The following is a 19,866-nucleotide window of genomic DNA, read 5'->3' on the forward strand; positions in this document are numbered from 1 at the left end:
GGAAACCAATTTTAAGAAAAACTGAAAAAATTAAAAACAAAACTTACATTCTCTTTGGTAGCCATAATGCTATGTCTCTCAGTTATTTTACTTATTTTGTAACTATATATACCCAGAAAATGCCGGAAAAAAAATCTAAAACGTGAAATTGAAACAAGAAATATATATAGCCCTAAAATTTTAACATTTTAGGTTAAAAAACATTTCGTCCTGAACAATCAGCAATAGTTTTTGCTCAGATCTAATAGATGCATGAGTTGAAATGTTAAATGCAAACCAATTAAAGACATAAATTATTTATTTTATCTACAATACATTTTCTTTGGGATCTTGCTAATTACTAACATAATATCAGTGCAACTGAAAACGATGCTGACCCCCAAAAAGAAAAAATGAGAATGCTGAAAGAAATCTATGTCCCTTGAAACACAGGTAGGGAGCCAAATTAATGCACTGGACAACCATCAACTGCAATACCTTTAGCTGTTGGACATGCGACCAAAGGACAATGATCATCTTCCTCAGATCCCCACCACAGAAGATAAAAACCTCCGTACTGGAGACAAAAATATAAGAGCACACCCATAAAACCTAGGCCTGCATCCAATGCAGCTGATAGGACGTAGTTGTACCTCTGCCACCATTTCTTTCTGTATCTATAAACATAGAAATTGAAGACAAATGCAAAAACAAACCAGGCGTTGTAGTTCACAGCCCTGGCTGGAGGCATCATCGCTGTTGCCCCAAGAAGTACTGGAAAGTTTATGAGCTTTATCCACTTCTGGCTGGGGAATACTTTGTGTACCAACCACACAAGAAGGGGAGCCAAGGCACCTGCCAGAAATGCCCAGTTGAGGGCAGAGTACCTTCCAAGTGGTCCGAACATTCTCTTTGGTCCTATTAAACCCCAAATCACTGACGCACTGTAGAAGACATCGTTTCCGGGACAGGTCCAAGGACTGTCGGGAGGAAGTAGGTCCTTTTGGCATATGTTGTCGATGCTTGTCAACAGATACCAAGCCACACCAATGTTGATTGTTCCAGCAATGATGGTTCCAAGAAACTGAATATTCAAGGAAAGCAAGAGTAAAAGTGAATGTAGAAAGTATTCTTTCCAAACACTATTTCTTTGCTTTTTTATTATTCTTTTAAATTTTTTATTTTGCTGGGAAGGGAATATGGGGACTGTTTCAGAATAAGATGATGGGAAACATCACAAAAAGAGAAAAAGATTCTGCATGATTGTCACATTTATACTTGTGAACTAGCATGTATCCACTCCTGGTTTCAACATTTGAATTAAGACAAAGAAATAGGCATACATAATTTGTTCTAACTGTGCCACGAATCCATGATATTTTAGGATGCCCAATTATCAAAGAGAGCAGGTTAAGCTCACATTCCACAGTCCCTCGGGTTTCTGAGTTTAAAGATATTATGTACTGAATTGATTTCTTAATGTAAAGGAATGTTTGTGCTTAGTATAAATGTATCAAAAAATGAATTCATTCAACTTTCTTTTCTTCAGAAAATAAGGAAGCCAACTATAATTACCCCAAAAGAAAAGGAAGCCAAGTATAATCACTTAAACGATCTTTTGAAATTGTTTATATCACAAAGATGATAAAGTTGGCCAAAGCTTACAGACCATCTATCAAAGTAGCTCTTTGTATTGCAGCATTTATGAGAATAAGGTTTCCTTCTGGCTTCTATATGCAAACTCCTTGAGAGTTGCATAACTTTTGCATTATAATGTATGCTTTTGTCTGGATTTAACTTGTCACCAAGACAAAACAAAAGAGGAAGTACCTGAACGATGAACATGGACCTTGGCGGAATCTTCATGTAATGGCCTAGCTTAAAATCATTCAAGAAGGAAACAGCTTGACCCATACTTATGTAGCCAAAGGTTTTGAAGCAAACATTGGCTACAGGGTTGCCCGGATATACGTAACCGAAGACGTACTCAGTAATGACGTTTAGCCCTGGTTGCTGAGAGTAAAATATATAAATAAGGACAGGAACAATCCAATTCAAGATTGCAGATGAAGGCCAATAAATTTGATTAGTATATGAGTTGACTTTTAGGGATATTATATGTTGTCGACATGTTTGATTATTTCTAAATGCTTCTTGATAATTAACGTTTGACATCTCACAAACAATGCCTACTAATCTGGCTACCATTCTTTCTTCTGTGAAAGGAGAATGCAGTTGAGTTGCTTTACCTGATTTGTTGTAGCTGTGATGATGCTTATTGGGAGGGTAAAGAATAGAGCTATACCAGCTGAAAAGAGGAGCCCCCACCAGGGTAATTGAACCTGATCTATCATGACTGTGCAAAGTACAAGTGAGAGAGCTAACGCAAGTGAAAGCATGACCATAAACCACCAAGAGGGGATGTCCTTGTATTTCCTCATAAGTTTTGTGTGAATGTCTGGTTTTCCTTTGCTTGAAGCTTGAAATCTGTCCTTAATCTCCCTGCTCAATCAGTGCCCTACATTAGCACCATAATAGGATATATAGGCAGAAGAAAATTCAAGGCTATATGTGATTTCTTATTTTCTTTAGTCAGTGGTCATTAATTGCTCTCAGGATGCTGCAAAATGAAGTTCACTAAGGTCATATTTGGTTCCTAATTATTTGGATGGTAACTGGAACTGGAATCGTACGTGTTGTACATAAGTTTCATAACTGTTGAAGAACACAATTAAGTTCCAACTCCCCCAAGGCAAGTAAACACAGAGTAGATATACATGTAAGAGACCAAGTAGTTTGTGCGTTCTAATTTCAGAAACTTACTTTCCGTAAAATAAAGCAACATGAGTGAGTGTAGAGGTCAAATTTGCGAAACTAAGGGCATAAGTAGTAGCAAAGATCACGCTCATATTCACAGGTCCCAGCTTCTCATATTCTGGCAAGTCTAGCTGAAACTTGTCATTCACAATAGCTGATATATTATAATGCTTCCCCTGGTTATCATACAACTGGCTGGAGAAGAATGGATATGTTTTCCCGTCGTACAAGTTGAATTTCCAGTAAGCTAGAGGAATCAAGACATAAACTATCACCACATAGCCCACGAAAGCATTGAGGGTGGCAAAGAACGGCGACACAAGAGGACTTCCCAAAAATGATGCTACAGCCGACCAGTCAAGAGAGAAGGATCCTATACCAATCCCACTCAAGCCTGAGCCAATTTGCTGCATGGTGATAGAGCGGGGAAATACCAAGCACAGCAATGACACGTTAGTCAACATGGGCATGAGGAAGCCTGGGAATGTGTACCAAGAGAAGCTGCTGATTAGTGCAATCACAAAGAATTTCCCCCTTGACATGCGACTTTTATCTTTCTCATGGAGAGCCCTGCAATGAAATTATTGAATAAATTACATGTTTTTGAAGATTTGAATAATTTGTCGAGTCTTTTTGTTAGCTTACTTTTTAGTTGGTTATAATTGAAATATATCGGCATTCAAACTAGTGATTAAGGCATACTCCATGAGTATCGTTTAAAAGAACAAGAAGAGCAAATTTAAAGAAAATTATTAAGAGAAAGCTACCCTTAATAAACTATGAGACTTTGACACTATGTGTGTGTGTGTGTGGATCTTTTTTTTTTTTTTTTCTTTGTCAAAAGTGACAACCGTGGATGTTTAGAAAAGGGAAAACGAAATTGGATCCATGAGATAAGCAGAAGCCTCAATATTTGCAAGAAAATTGAGAGATTTTTTAGAAGCAAGATTTGGCCTCGCCATCGCCATAGAGAATTTTGTATAGTTGAGGGGTTTAATCACGTAAACTGAAATCCCAAGAATGTAAACAAATCCTAGCTAGATAGCTTTTAAAAACATGGCGTGCAATCTTAACCATGAGTTGTCTCCCGCAATTGCTCTTGCAAATGTTCTTCTGATCATTCCAGAACATAATCTGTTTTATGTGTCAATTTCCATAAACTTTACTTCAAACTCTAGTTATTAGGAGCTCATCATTGAGATAAAAGATTAAATTAAGTATTTGCAAAGAAACTGGGAAGGCCTGGAAGATTGTAATCCCTATTTCCAGACGTCTGGCCCTCACGCAGACATAATCTTTGAGGCTAATGATTCTCCATTAATAATTCATCGGTCTAACCAAAAGAAAGGTCTGAAAGTTACCTGAAAAGAGAGACTTGGACAAGGCTTGATGGCCACCACATATGTGCAGGCTCCACAACATATCTTCTCATAATCCCAGCCCAACCATATCCCAATACCTGCTCAAAATAAAAGGCTCGCATGAGTATGAAAATTGAAAATTACTACACAGAGAAGTCATGGAATGATACTACTCCTGCCTACACTATACGGGACCTCTTCAATAAAATCAGAAGAGAAACACTGATAAGACAAAAACCTGGGTTGTGGTGACAAGAATCCAACTAGCCAAAAATGAAATACGCCTGTGATAAAAAGCCTTGACGATTGTCACAATATCAATAGCATAAGCAGTTCCACCACCAAAGCTACTGCCAGCATTAGCAAATACAGAGATTAGCGCATGCTCTTTCATGTTAAACGGCCCTGGATTCAATGAAAACTGTCTGGATCCGAAACGGGGATCCTAAACTTCTTTTTTGGTAGGACTTTTGCCATAAAACGGCCTAACGGCAATGTAGCAACTTGAGCAGATATCATAGTTATGGTAAGTGGTTGGCTTCTATAGCCGAAGAAAGTATTGAGAAAAGAAAGAAGTACACATGATAAGAGTCCAAGAAACCACATCCGGAAAGTCCATACTGGAAGGGAAGGATCATCATGGTTTGAGACTGTCAGTCTCACTTGTTCTACCGGTGACTCTTCCTCTGGGTCGATATCTTTGGTATCATACTCATGATCTTTGTGTTTTGGAGCATTCAAGGTTGAATCGTCCTCACTTATTTCCAGAGATGCCATGAAAAAAAAGAGAGAAGGTTAAGATAGGAGAGACACTGCAGAAGGAAAGCTAAAATACTTGAGACTGAGTTCCTTGTGATTCTGAGAATGTTTAAAGAGTCAAAATGAGATAGGTCTGTTATTTATCAGATATGCTTCTCAACTGACACGTGCTTTTCTCAAGTTTGAGATACCACCCGTAAGATCTCGACTTGGCAAAAGAAATCTTCCGTTAACCTCTGAATACAATTCCTAAATTTTCAGAGTTTTGGTACTTCTGAATCCCCTCGTCACTGCATGCTAACTCAAAACATTGGCTACTTATCATAGTTATTAAGCCATCCTGGCAAGGTGCCCAGCAAAAGCAAACTGAACGAACAGGTCATTTGTTCAATCAATAAGTAAATAGTTAAATTAGAGAATCACAAGAATAATATTTTTCTTTTAATTATTTTTTATTAGGAGAAGATGAGATTTAAGAAGTTGGGGGAGGGAGGGAGGGGTTGGGATTTCACCAAAATAATTTTTGTTAACACATGATAGTGATTTTAGTATACGTAAAATTTATAAATAAAGTGCTTTTAACCATTAATTATTGTAGTTGATATATCATATATATATATATACATATATAGACATTAACAAAAGACTTAATTTCATTTAATTGTACTTTTACAATTACAATGAGATTATGTGGTCAAAGATAAAATTAAATTTTTTCAATTAGTTTCAAAGAAAAAACATACTTTTTTTCATATTTTATTTTTCTAAAAATAAAATAGTTTTTTAAATATTCAACTATTATCACATGACGATAACATTTTTTGTTTGGAAGTTATAAGTATCAATTGTGCAAAAAAAAAAAAAAGAGTAAAGAAACTAGTTTAAATGTACAGTTTCTAATCTGACCAAATAAGAAATTGATCAATCCAACCTGTTTGACCTGCTGATTCAATTAGAACCCCTATTTCTTGGTTGGCTTTTTTTCATTTATTTTTTCTAAGATATGGGGGTGTCAGGAATTGTAGATCAGGGCAAAGATATTTGGATCAAATTACAGAATCTAAGAAGTTTTTTCAATTGTTTTTTTTTTTGTTCAGATGCTATTTGTTTTTATTTTAAATTTATTTATTTTGACCTTCAAATTAGGGCATAGGATCTATAATATATACTATTCACCAGTTTAAGTCTTTTAGAAGGCTTGTAATGTTCTTAGAACTTGACATTTGTTTAACAAATAATGCTGATAAATCTGATGTTTATCACACTTTGTTAGTTTTAAAATTACAAAGATATTAGTTAGTTATCTGTACGAATCTCAAACAAACACTACTTACATTAAATTAGTTATATAGGACTTATCTGTACAATCTTTAAAAATAATCTCTTTAATTATCCAAACTTTTAATGTTACGCTGCTTGGTTAGTTATCACTTATCTGTACAAATCTCAAACAAACACTACTTACATTAAATTAGTTATATAAGACTTATCTGCACAATCTTTAAAAATAGTAATCTCTTTAATTATCCAAACATTATCCAAACTTTTAATATTACGCTGCTTGGTTAGTTATCACTTATCTATACAATTTTTAAAAACTACTATTAAGTGCAATCTTTTAGTTATCCAAACTTTCAAATTTGTTTTTTAACTATCCAAAATAGAAACAACTTAAACTCTACAATAAAAATTCACTGAGACTGTTATTTCTATTTACTATTTACTATATGTAAAAAGCAACTCTGTATTAACTATATATACTGGCATGCTATAAATTTGCATTTTATGAAATAAATATTTGTGTACAATAGCAAGTATTTGAATTGCAGATATCCGGCACTGGTATGTTACAGATTTACAAAATTTACACATTTTATTATCATTTAAATTTCAAAATAACAAAAACATATAATATTATTAAAATTGCCAGTGATTGCTGTGCTCAAAAGTTAATGGTATGGATACGTACTGATGAAATTTTGATGTCAAACTCATTACTTATTTCAAATGCTAAAAGGATATAGATTGCTGATTATGAGCCCGAATCTAATGTAATTTATTAATTTTGTTTCACAATAATATTAGTACATTTATTAATCTACCATTCTATTTTATCTAAATAATAACATTTACAAGTCCAATTTTTTCGCATAATTGGGTACATTGAAGACATTGATACAAAAGTTTGCATTGCACCATATGCGGCTTGGAAGTGCTTGCATGTTATGTAACAAAAAGTTTGCATTCATTGCAACGAAGTCATATATAAAGTACCTAATTAGTAGCTCACTATTATGCCATATTGTAATTATTAATTTAACAAATAACTAATTTTCCTAAGTACTACTAATACCATAAATTGTCAAAAGATTTGATAAACTTTTCCAAAATAGATAACATTTAATGTATTTCATATAAATAATTACTTTTATTTTTGTACAACAGATTTTATATCATTATTACCTTTAGGGATTCAACTGGTTGCATGCAACTTAAGGCTTTATGTAAACAATCAGAAATAATTTGGACAAAGAAACTGAAACTAAAGATAATTTTTATTATATAACAATCAGTTATCACTATTGTATTATATACCGCACAGATCTTACATTTTTACAAGTTTTTTATTTTAGGAAAAATGTATCACAACATCACTTCACTATACACAATTATGAAAAAGATTAATTTTTTATACACTAATAATGTATACACTTTCACTATTAGATGAATGACACATAATCTGAATGTAAATTTGAAATATAAATTTTGTATACGTATTCATCCAATCGTGATAGTGTATACACTATTAGTGTGTATAATATTAACTCTTATGAAAAATAGTGATTTCATGTTTACAACTCCTCAAAGTACCATTCAGTTACCAGATCTTCTATTAGTGCAATATATTTTAAAGATTAATTAGTACAAAAAAGTGCCTACATCTTTCAAGAAGAGTTAGAAATTTAGAGAATGAATAATTTTCATACACTTGTCCCAATACCTCATAGTTCCGTAATCCATTTCTTATGAGATTGCATTTGACTCTAAGGCACTATTTGTTTTGAGGGAATAGGAGGGAAAGGAAAGCAAATGAAATAGAGGAATAAGATTTTTAATATTTGAATTGATTCTTGGGGAAGGAAATGAAAGAATTGGGAGGGAAGTGGAGAGATAATGTTTAGTTATTTTTTATCAACATATTTTTTGATCCAAAAGCGGGCGGAAATAGAAGGAAAGGATTTCAAAATTAATGAAAATTTTAAAATCTTCTAAAATACTTATCATGTGTTTACAAATTAGACTTTTAAATTATGGATAAAAACGTAATTAATGCTTACTTTCCTTTCCTTTCCTTCCATAATCCAAACAAAATGGATAGATTTAGGTTTTCTCTATTCTCCTTTCTTTTCTTTTTCATTAGAGTTCTTTCCATTCCTTTCCTTCAATCCAAATAGTGACTAAGAATTCTAAATAAATTTTTATTATAATACTAATATTGAATAATTTATTCTAAAACTTTAATTATTTTTTTTATAAATGTGCAAGTCCCATGCTTAACAGGGGATAAAGCTAGTATCTCCTATTTGGGGGAATTAACTAGTATTACTTTTTATTTCTTTTGCTTCAACTGATATTCCTGTGCTTGATCACTATAGTAGTAGTTTTTGAGATTTGTGTTAAGAACTCATAGGTGAAACACATCTGTGTACTAGAAAAGTAAACACACAAATATCTTGATCCAACAGAATTTTAGATTGGAAGTGATGACACTTCAGAAATTACTTAAGATTGCCAGAAGGTTTAATTCAACTTATGTGATAGTAACAAGTACGTTATATTTCTTAGGCACAGTCTAAATTTCTTAACAACTATATTAGCACAAAATTATGTAATTGTCATTCGTGGTAAGTCAATTAATCCTAAAGTGCTCTAATTGATTCCTACATAGGTGAAATATGTAACTTTAGTACCTTTTTCAGTGATTTTCTACAACTATGCAATTGTGTTGTTAAAAAGATTTCTTTTCTAGAATTTAGCTAAAACTAAGCAAATTTGACTTATTTGCTTTGAATTAATTGAAATAATAATCTTAAATATTCGTCCCTGTAAATTTGACTCCTGCAAGACTCTAGGAAATCTACAATGTGATTGACCCTGTGTACGAAAAAGCAGATCAGATTGCCTGTGGTTTATAGTAGTAGATGTTCCTCCCACTATTTTGAGTTTCAACAAGGTCAGTTCAGCAAGAGGGAGACCGAAATATTCAATACTTCCATGCACAGGTAAATGGCAGAAGAAAACATAATAGATTACAAAGAATTCAAAAGGAAGATGGTGGTTGGACCGAATCAGAAGAAGAAATTGGGAAAGAAATTGTAGACTATTACAGGAAGCTTTTCGCCAAGTCCTCAACCAGTAATGCTCAAGAGGTATTAGAGGGGATTTCATCTTCTATCACGGCAGAAATGAACATGGAACTAACCAAGGAAGTGACAGAAGAAGAGATCAAAAATGCCTTCTTCACTATGGATTGCAATAAGGCTCCTGGCTCCGATGGTATGACACCTTTATTTTTTCAGAAATTTTGGGAAATTATAAAAGGAGACCTGGTAAATGCTATTCAAAGTTTCTTCCATTCTGGTCTTATGTTAAAAGCCATTAACCACACAATCATTCCCCTCATTCCCAAAGTTCCTTGTCCTACTAACATCAAGCAATATAGACCTATTAGTCTGTGCAATGTCGTGCATAAAGCTATAACCAAAATCATTGTTAATAGACTAAAGCCTATTCTTAAGCACTGCATTAGCATCAATCAATCTGCCTTTATACCTGGGAGGCACATTATTGATAACATAATCATCTCTCATGAATATTTGCATTACCTTAAAAATAGAAGGCATGGAAAGGATGGTTATATGGTTGTGAAGTTGGTATGTCAAAAGCATACGATAGAGTTGAATGGGATTTCTTACAATCTATTATGAGCAAAATGGGGTTTTGTGAGAGGTGGATTAATTGGATCATGAACTGTATCAAAACAGCCTCTTTTTCTTTCAATATAAATGGAGATTGTAAAGAATATATTACACCTCAACGAGGGATTAGACAAGGAGATCCCTTGTCACCTTACCTCTTTCTCATTTGTTCAGAAGGCTTTTCTAACCTTCTAAAAAATGCAGCTCAAGACAGGAGAATAAGTGGAATCAAGATAAGTAGACAAGGCCCTTCAGTGACATATCTTTTCTTTGCTGATGACTCGCTAATCTTTTGCAAGGTTTCATGTCAAGAGGCACAGGAGTTGACAAAAATCCTGAAGAGATACGAACAAGCTTTAGGACAAATGATAAATCTTGACAAATCCAGTGCCTTCTTCAACAAAAATGTCAACCAGGAAACAAGGGAGGAAGTATGCAGCAAGCTGGAAGGAATTCAACAAGTATCTCAAGGGAAATACTTGGGACTCCCAATGGTGATCACCAAAACAAAGAAGCAAATGTTCGGATTCATCAAGGACAACATTGAACACAGAATGCAAAGCTGGAAATCCAAATTGCTAAGCTCAGCTGAGAAAGAAATCTTGATCAAAGCAGTCTCAATGGCTATGCTTACTTACACTATGTCTTGTTTCAAATTGCCATGCAGGTTATGTAAAGATATCTGCTCTCTACTCTCAAAATTCTGCTGGGGAGAGCAAGACAACAAGAACAAAATACATTGGGTGGCATGGGAGAAGATGACCAAGGAGAAGAAAAAAGGAGGCCTAGGCTTTAAGGATTTTCAAAGCTTTAATAGAGTCTTGTTAGCCAAACAGATTTGGAGGATCATAAGAAATCCAAACCTGTTATCTAGCAAGGTGCTAAAGGCGAAGTATTTTCCTAAGAGCTGTATCCAGGAGTGCATAGTTCCTAAGAATGCATCATGGTTCTAGCAAAACATAATGAGTAGCAGAGAGACCCTTTGGTGGGGAGTGAGAAGATGAATAGGAAATGGGAAGAAAACTAGTATTTGGAACGACCAATGGATTCCAAACAACTTCAAAGGGAAACCAGTCACCGCCAAACCATAAGAATGCATGCTTAACAAAGTTGCTGACTTGATCAGTCACTACAGGTGGAATAAACCCCTCATCTTTAAGACCTTTTGCAAAGAGGATGCAGACAATATTTTGAAAATTCCTATCAGCATTACGGGGAGAGATGATAATACTTTCTGGATAGGGAACCCAAATAGGGAGTACACTGTGCAATCGGGATACAAAATGGCAATGGACATGAGGGAGGAAGAGACTAGGAAAGAAGATGAGGGAGCAGAATCGAGCTGCAGCTCACTAAGCCAGCAAGTGTGGAAGGTACTGTGGAGCTTAAACATCAGCCACAAAGTTAAGATGTTCATATGGAAAGGTCTCTCGGATGCAGTACCAGTCAAGGAACTGATATGGAGAAGAGTCAAAATGGGAGATCCAATATGCACAATGTGTGGAGAAGAAGTGGAAACACTGGAACATATGTTACTTAAATGTAGCAAAGTCAAGGAATCTAGAAACTAGCTCCTAAACACTGGGATGGTATTGAACATAGGTCGGATAAATTCAAAGATTGGTGGGCAGCAGGTTCTGAAGCAAGAAGTAGGATTCAAGGGAAAACTCATATAGGCCTCACGGCATATATCTTGTGGCAGATCTGGAAAAGTAGGAACAACAAGGTTTTCAACAACAAAGGTATGGATCCAGCTACAATTGTAAACAAAGCACGCAATGCATGGTGCGAATTTGAAAATGCAGCAGGGAAAGCTAGGAATTGGAGCGTTGGGAAACCAGTAGTAACTCAGCAACACAGGGAACAGGAGGAAGAGCAGCAAGAGCACCCCACATCCCCAGGCACAAGTATGAGAATTGCAGTGCAATGGAGCAAAGAGGACAAAGCTGTTGGGTATGGCATTGTAGCGTGTGATGGAAGACAACAGGAACTAATAGCTTGGGCTTTGAGAGAAAGGGCAGTGGACAACCATCTTCAACACCTGGCTGAAGGTGTCAAACTAGCCCAAATTAAGGCAGCCAAACAAGGATGGCGACTGATTAACATAGGAGTTCCTGACAAAAATCTGCTACAACAAATCCAGCGGACAAAACTAATGGCTGAAAGAATAGCAACTGTGATACAAGATATCCGTGAGCCGAGCTCCATGTTTTACAAATGCTCTTTTTATCTAGACATAGGCATTAGTAATGATCTTGGTGTTCAATTTAGTGCTCAAGTTTTAAGCAGTTATCAAGATGTAGAGTGGGTTAATCCCAGTTTATTGTGCTAGATGCACAGTGTATGTATCGAGCCTTTGCTCGGGTGTAAATACTTTTGGCTCAAGCAATATATATTCCTATCGTTTCGTCAAAAAAAAAAAAAACAAGGTCAGTTCAGCTATACAAATGTTCATATGAAAAGCTAAAAGGTATTTTCATTCCCAAATCACCCTTCTGGGGCTTAAAGCCTTGAAAGAACTGATATCACAATTTAAATTTAAAAAAAAAACTTGAAAATGCAAGAAAAAGAAAGAAACTGTTCTTAAAATTTTTCTTATGGTAGATTGCGTAGAGGTAGATCGGGTATAACAAAACCACGAAGAGGATTATATACACCTTAACTGTAATAGTTGCATATGTTTATGCCGGCCCACGAGAAATAGGAAGAACAAACTTGTAAAAAAGGAACCGAAATTGCAAAACATAGAAGGGAGAAAATTATCCCCATTAGCAATAACAAAGAAGGTCAAATGATGACAATTCACATAATTTTAATCTGCTCAAACAAACTTTGGTGTTTATTATTATTTTCTTTTAATTTACAGTGGATCAAGAGTGGTTTCCCCACTTATTCCTATAATGATTTGAACCTGTAACTTCTCCGTTACGGATGAAGTATTTTACCAATTAAAACATACTTCGTTGTCACTTCGGTATTTATTTGAACCATTTCAAAGCATTAAGATTCATATTGTGTAATTATCTCAATGGATTCGTTATAATCTACCCCATAGACTTACCATAATTACTGTTAAAGATCAACTTATCTCTTTTTTCTTGTGCTTTCTCCTTTTTTTTTAGTTAAATTCATCAGTGAGAAAGTATCACATAATGAGTTTGTTGTATTTAGACGTAAGGACTCTTGCAACACTTGGCTTGTGAGTTGTGACCCCAACAAACTTCCCAAGTAGATACTCGAATTAGTCATGGAAGCTACCTAGGAGAATGCTAGTTGATCGCCATGACTGATAACTCCTTTTAAGATTTGTGAGCACTTGCAAGTTCGCAACGAATTATCCGTTGATTCAGTCTTTCACTTCCAAAGTTTTGGGAGCTTTCTTGAGTTGGAAATGATGCATATAATCTTGGAGTCCCACTGTGAAATGGTCAATCCATTTTGTAGATAAAAAATGCTTTCATGAGTTGAAGCTTGAAAAATTGTTTGGCGATTTGTACAACTATTTCTTTTCTTAAATTTAGTTGATGAGTAAATTTTGATTGAGAACAAATTTCAATTTTCACCGTCCTAATTGTTTCTGTGAGACTAGGGCGAATCTACAACATCTGTTATTACTAATGACAATTTTCATCGTACGATACAAAAATTAGGTGGCATTTGGTTCGCATGTTGAAATCGGATTCGAATTCGAAATCATTCATCCTAAATTTGGTATGGAATCAATCATTCCAATACATTTGTTTGGTTCAGTGCCAAGAATGTATATCATTACTATAATTGATGTTTGGTTCGTTGACTCTTTATAAATGGAATATAAGAAATTTTCACTAATTAAATATATTAGTATAAATGTATTAGTAAATTTAGTATAACTAATTAATAATTTCTATTAGCAAATATATATAATTATTAGTATAATTGATAATATCAATTATATTACATAGATTAATATACATTATATAACACATATAACTAATAATATCATTATTATAAGTTTGTAACTAATTAAATTAAATATAATTATACAAATGTTATAATATAAATATATAATTATAATTATTAATTATACTAATATTTTATATAAATATAATGTATATTATATATTAAATATTATTATTACTATATATTATGATATTTAAAATAATAAATATAATTATACTTATATAATTTATTAGTATTATATACATGTATATATTATAATTATATGCACACATAATATACATTTATAAATATACATATATATATTATATATATTATTATTATATAATATTAATTAATTTATAATATATATTATATAATTATATTTATATTTAACTAAATAATTATAATATATATTTATATAATATACTAATATTATAATAAAATATATAATTATAATAAAATATTATAATTATAATATATATTATAGATGTATATATTATAATATAATTATAAATATAAATATATAATTAAATAATATATATTAATTATACTAATATTATATGATTATAAAGTATATTATACATTAAATATAATTTTTATTATATATTATTATATTTATAATAATAAAAATAAAAATAATTATATAATATATTGTTATTCTATACACATGCATATTATAATTATATACACATATAATATACATTTATAAATAAATATATATAATACAAATATATTATTATATAATATTAATAAAATTATAATATATATTATATATTATATAAATATAATTACATTTAATTAAATAATTATAATATATATTTATATAATATATTATATATGTCTATATAATAATTACAAATATATTATATACATAATTATATATATGTATATAATTATATATTATTTTTTTTAATGGGTGGTAGGACGGGTCCCATTTTTAAATGGGAATCAGACTTGGGTTTGGTTCAAAACCCTCCAAGTTACTAGAGAATTGAGGAATTCTAAATTTTTAGGTATGATTCCAAAATCCCGATTCCGATAGTAGTAATCCAAACAACAATTATGGAGTTTATTCCAATTCTCCATTTCGAAACCCTATTACCAAACGCCACCTTAGTACAACACGTGTAAACACTAAAAAATAATAAATATAAACACTAAAACGACATGTGAAAATGGAGCATAAGTTAATTTCAACTACAATGTCATATATTTTGTGTAATTTTTATGAAGTTTTGTCATGCTAAGTAAATGTGGGAGCTGAAAATGAGAAGATAAATGAGTTTTTCATTGATAAACATAATAGATGTAACACTCTACACTGAGTGGGCATTGAAGTATGATTGAGACGTGAAATTAGAAGTACCCATCATTGTGAAAACATCTGTCTAATTTCCTCAACCATGTACAAGGTTGAATCGTCCGCACTTATTTCCAGAGATGCCTTAAAAAAAAGAGAGAAGGTTAAGATAGGAGAGACATTGCAGAAGGAAAGCTAAAAGATATGCCTGCACAAATACTTGATACTTCCTTGTGATTCTAAGAATGTTTAAAGTGTCAAAATGAGATAGGTTTGTTATTTATCAGATATTCTTCTCAACTAACACGTTGCTTTTCTCAAGTTTGAGATACCACCCCTAAGATCTCGACTTGGCAAAAGAAATCTTCCGTTAACCTCTGAATACAATTCCTAAACTTTCAGAGTTTTGGTACTTCTGAATTCCCTTGTCACTGCATGCTAACTCAAAACATTGGCTACTTATCATAGTTATTAAGCCCATCCTGGCAAGGTGCCCAGCAAAAGCAAATTGAATGAACAGGTCACTAGTTCAATCAATGAGTAAATGGTTAAATTAGAGAATCACTAGAATAATATTTTTCTTTTAACTATTTTCTATTAGGAAAAGGTGAGATTTAAGAAGTTGGGGGAGAGAGGGATTGGAATTTCACCAAAATAATTTTTGTTAACACATGATAGTGATTTTAGTATACGTAAACTTTATAAATAAAATGCTTTTAACTATTAATTATTGTAGTTGATATATCATATACATATAGACATTAACAGAAGACTTAATTTCATTTAATTGTACTTTACAGTTGCAATGAGATTATGTAGTCAAAGATAAAATTAATTTTTTCAATTAGTTTCACGGAAAAACATAATTTTTTAAATATTTTATTTTTTTCTAAAACTAAAATATTTTTTAAAATATTCAACTATTATCGTATGATGATAACATTTTTTGTTTGGGAGTTATAAATATCAATTGTGCAAAAAAAAAGTAAAGAAACTAATTTAATGTACACTTAAATATGAAATAAATACGTAGCCTAATGGTAAAGTTTTATGCACATTAAAAGGGAATCCAATGTTCAAATCTTCTCAAAATCATATGTATATTTTGATTTTAAAAAAAACCCCACATCTTAGAAAAAATAAAAAAAAGTCAACAAAAAATTGGGGTTTTAATTGAATCGGCAAGTCAAACCAGTTTGACTGATCAATTTCTTATTTGGTCAGATTAGAAACCTGAACCAAGCCTAAGTGGCCGGTTCAATGGGCTGCGTGATCTGACCACCAAGCCTTGGATTTGAGAGACTAAATAATCTGCTAGGCTATATTGAAAGGGGATCTCGTAGAATAGAGGGAGGCATCATGAGAGTAGAGTGTCGCGAAGAAGGGTCAGGAATTGTAGATCATGGCAAAGATATATGGATCAAGTTACAGAATCTGAGAAGTTTTTCAATTTTGTTTTTGTTCAAATGCTTTTTGTTTTGATTTTAAATTTATTTATTTTGACTTCAAATTAGGGCATAGCATCTATAATATATATAGTAGTCACCAGTTAAGTCTTTTAGAAGGCTTGTAATGTTCTTAGAACTTGACATTTGTTTAACAAATAATGCTACTAAATCTGATGTTTATCACACTTTGTTAGTTTTGAAATTACAAAGATATTAGTTAGTTATCTGTACAAATCTCAAACAAACTCTACTTACATTAAATTAGTTATATAGGACTTATCTGTACAATCTTTAAAAATAATCTCTATAATTATCCAAACATTATCCAAACTTTTAACATTACGCTGCTTGGTTAGTTGTCACTTATCTGTACAAATTTTAAAAACTACTATTAAGTCAAATCTTTTTAGTTATCCAAACTTTCAAATTTGTTTTTTAACTATCCAAAATAGAAACAACTTAAACTCTACAATAAAAATTCTCACTCTGTCCATTCACAACAACCTCTCCCCACCTCTTCCCTAATTTTGCATTTCACTAGCCTATAAACTTGTCCATCAGCCATTAACATTTGAAGACCACTTCAATTAAGTTTCATTATATTGTTAATTATGGGTCTTAATGATTTCAAAAAATGCCGGATGGTATATGCAACCTCACTTTATCATATTTTGACGTTTCAGTCAATTTATGGTTGCATTAGAATAGGAACTATACTGCGATTGTTATTTCTATTTACTATTTACTATTTACTACTAATGCACCACTATACCCTTATAAGTACCCTTACAGTTCTCAAAGGATTTTTCAGAAGGGAAGAACCACAAGAAATATAATCCCGTGAGAATCTAAAGTTAACAACCTTTCTACTTTCAAGAGTAGAGATACTACTTTGGAAATTAGCTAATTAAGTACGACTACAACTAGTGTGAATACCCGTGCTACGCATGTTCTGATATTATTAAAAAAATAAAAATAAAAAGGTGAATTAAAAAAGGTTAAAAAATTATACCAACACAATTAAAATATAATATCTGTCTAACAATAGTTTGAAATATAATAGAATGTGTATATTATTCAAAATTTACCTTTTTTCGGAAGATAGATCCTGAAAAAATAATAAAAATTTATATTAAAAAATGAATGATATATGAATAAAAATGAATGTAATTAAGTGTTGTTAAAATGAAATACTTACAAATATTATGCATTCGATTTGATAATCTTGTATGAAGGTGCGAACACTCTTCACATCAATCAACTTTTAGTATGAAAGAAAAAATTGGTGATTTAATTAATTCTGTTAAATTTTGTGGAATGCGTATTACTAATGAAAATGCACGATCTTTGCATGAATTGATTCGTTGGTTGAACAACTTATCACCATTGTCCTGAGAATTAAGTACGTGCAAAATTCAAAATTAGTGTATTTTTTTTTACATGATTTATAAATAGCATTATAAAAAATAAACATATATCAAGAAATTCTACCTTTTTTTGTAATTCTCTGAGATAAGAAACATCACAACTAAATACGAATCGTGCATGTCTGTCCTGTAGATTAAGATGCATGTTACCACTGGAATCTCTGATTTGTATGTTAACATTATACCTGTTTGACAAATAAAATGTTATATACAATACAGAAAAATTTGTTGAAATTAAAGGTACATGAAATTAATTACCTAACAACAGTATCGACCACGTTATTACAATGCATATACATTGTTTTTGAAAAATGACCTTCATAGTTGTCCATAATTTTTGCATAACTCATAGAACATGTTTTCTATGTTAATACTCTGAATGTAAGCAAGTATTCGAAAATATTTAACCTAGTAAGAATGAAAGAAGGTATAGGTTATGATTATAAATTTAAAAAATTTGTGCAATTATTAAATTAAATAGAGTAAGTTTACCGTATGCATGATTGTATATTCGGAAATCCATATTCTCTTTGAATTTGCTATCAACAATGCTTGTGATGTTATAAAATTGTTTAACCTCAACCACGTAACTAACTTTCGAGCACATGTATCTTTTTCAAACCTACAATTTTTTGAAACACATGTTGATAAGAGTTTGAAACAACATTAAAAGTTTGATGTAGTGTTACTGATGAAACTCACCAACTGCGCAGGTATCGAGCAAAATCTAAATTGTGATTGATATACAATTTGCTAGCTCCAATTGTACAAAGTGATGGTCCTGCATAGTATGGTTATATTCGCTAAAAAACTATTCAAATTATATAGAATATAAGTAAAAATATTTGATTAACCTCTGAAATTTTGTATGCAAATACCACATGCTAGTAAAATATTATTTTTTGTAGCAGACTGATATTATAGGATTTGTAGTATATTCAATAACTTGATACTCAAATCACTGATGAGGCAAAGTTTGTCTAAATAAGCTTTACAGTGTCCTAACTCCTTGCAAAAGAAAAAAGCGCTAAATAGTCCTAATTGGCATCGCAAGTTACGGCAACGTGCCAGTGGCATCTAGGCCTAATTTTTTTTTGGCCAAAATCTAGTCCTAATTGGTTCTGCTGTTTCTTGATCGTGTCGTATGCTTTCGAATTAAAATTGTATTAAAATAGCATGTGAATAAGCATTTGTCTTTAATTAAGGAGTTAAAAGAATTTAAAGTATAAACAACAAACTATAAACGGTTTATGAAGTAAATTATGGAAAAGTTTTAAATTTTAAATTTGACTGGTGATAGGGTTGGTTATAACCCACTACTTTTTATGTATTAAAATAAATACAAAAATCTATAACTCACTACTTGTTCGGTTCTTGGGATTTTTTTTAGGGTTAAATATAGTAAGCCTCTTAACTTTAAATTTAGCTGCACTTTGCCCCCTCAACTTTATATTTAGTTGTACATTTGTGATTTTTTTGAAATGTGATTGTAATTGGCAAAGCTCATTTGTAGGGGTGGTTATAAGGTTAGTGTGGTGACAAATATTTCTTAATTATAAAAATGTAACATTGTATTAAAATAGCATACCAATGAGCATTTGTCCTTAATTAAGGAGTACAAATGATTGAAAGTATAACTAACAAACTATAAGTGATAACATGAAGTAGATAGTGGGAATGTTTTAAATTTTAAATTTGATTGGTGATAGGGTTGGTTATAATCCACTACTTTTTATGTATTAAAATAAATACAAAAATCTAGGAAAAAAAATAAGAAATTTGGAAGCCATTGAGAGGATCTCTGCTAAAAACCCTTTCTGCAATACATATAGATATATAGATATATAGATTACCTTTACGCATGAATGCATGATA

At 31.9% G+C, this 19,866-nt stretch overlaps 2 protein-coding genes across 2 annotated transcripts; one reads left to right on the plus strand and one right to left on the minus strand.

The window, feature by feature from the left end:
• Positions 1-445: 445 nt before the first annotated feature.
• On the minus strand, positions 446-4,934 carry LOC113750326 (oligopeptide transporter 4-like). Its single transcript, XM_027294318.1, is given in 7 exon segments — positions 446-1,063; positions 1,810-1,992; positions 2,229-2,481; positions 2,803-3,366; positions 4,158-4,255; positions 4,396-4,590; positions 4,593-4,934. Coding segments are annotated over 7 exon segments (2,253 nt in total).
• Positions 4,935-9,382: 4,448 nt separating this feature from the next.
• On the plus strand, positions 9,383-10,848 carry LOC113750327. The gene is made up of 2 exons (XM_027294319.1): positions 9,383-9,473; positions 10,100-10,848. Exons 1-2 carry the CDS (start codon positions 9,383-9,385, stop codon positions 10,846-10,848), a joined length of 840 nt encoding a protein of 279 aa, XP_027150120.1.
• Positions 10,849-19,866: the final 9,018 nt, after the last annotated feature.

The sequence above is a fragment of the Coffea eugenioides genome, chromosome 10 (assembly GCF_003713205.1).
Source record: "Coffea eugenioides isolate CCC68of chromosome 10, Ceug_1.0, whole genome shotgun sequence".
NCBI classification, from domain to species: domain Eukaryota; kingdom Viridiplantae; phylum Streptophyta; class Magnoliopsida; order Gentianales; family Rubiaceae; genus Coffea; species Coffea eugenioides.

What these genes read in the sequence shown, in the direction of transcription:
- LOC113750327 (XM_027294319.1), top strand. Translation starts at nt 9,383, where the DNA reads ATGAACATGGAACTAACCAAGGAAGTGACAGAAGAAGAGATCAAAAAT. An exon ending in TAAGGCTCCTGGCTCCGATG is followed by an intron (nt 9,474 to 10,099) that starts GTATGACACCTT and finishes TAAAAAATGCAG; the next exon opens with CTCAAGACAGGAGAATAAGT.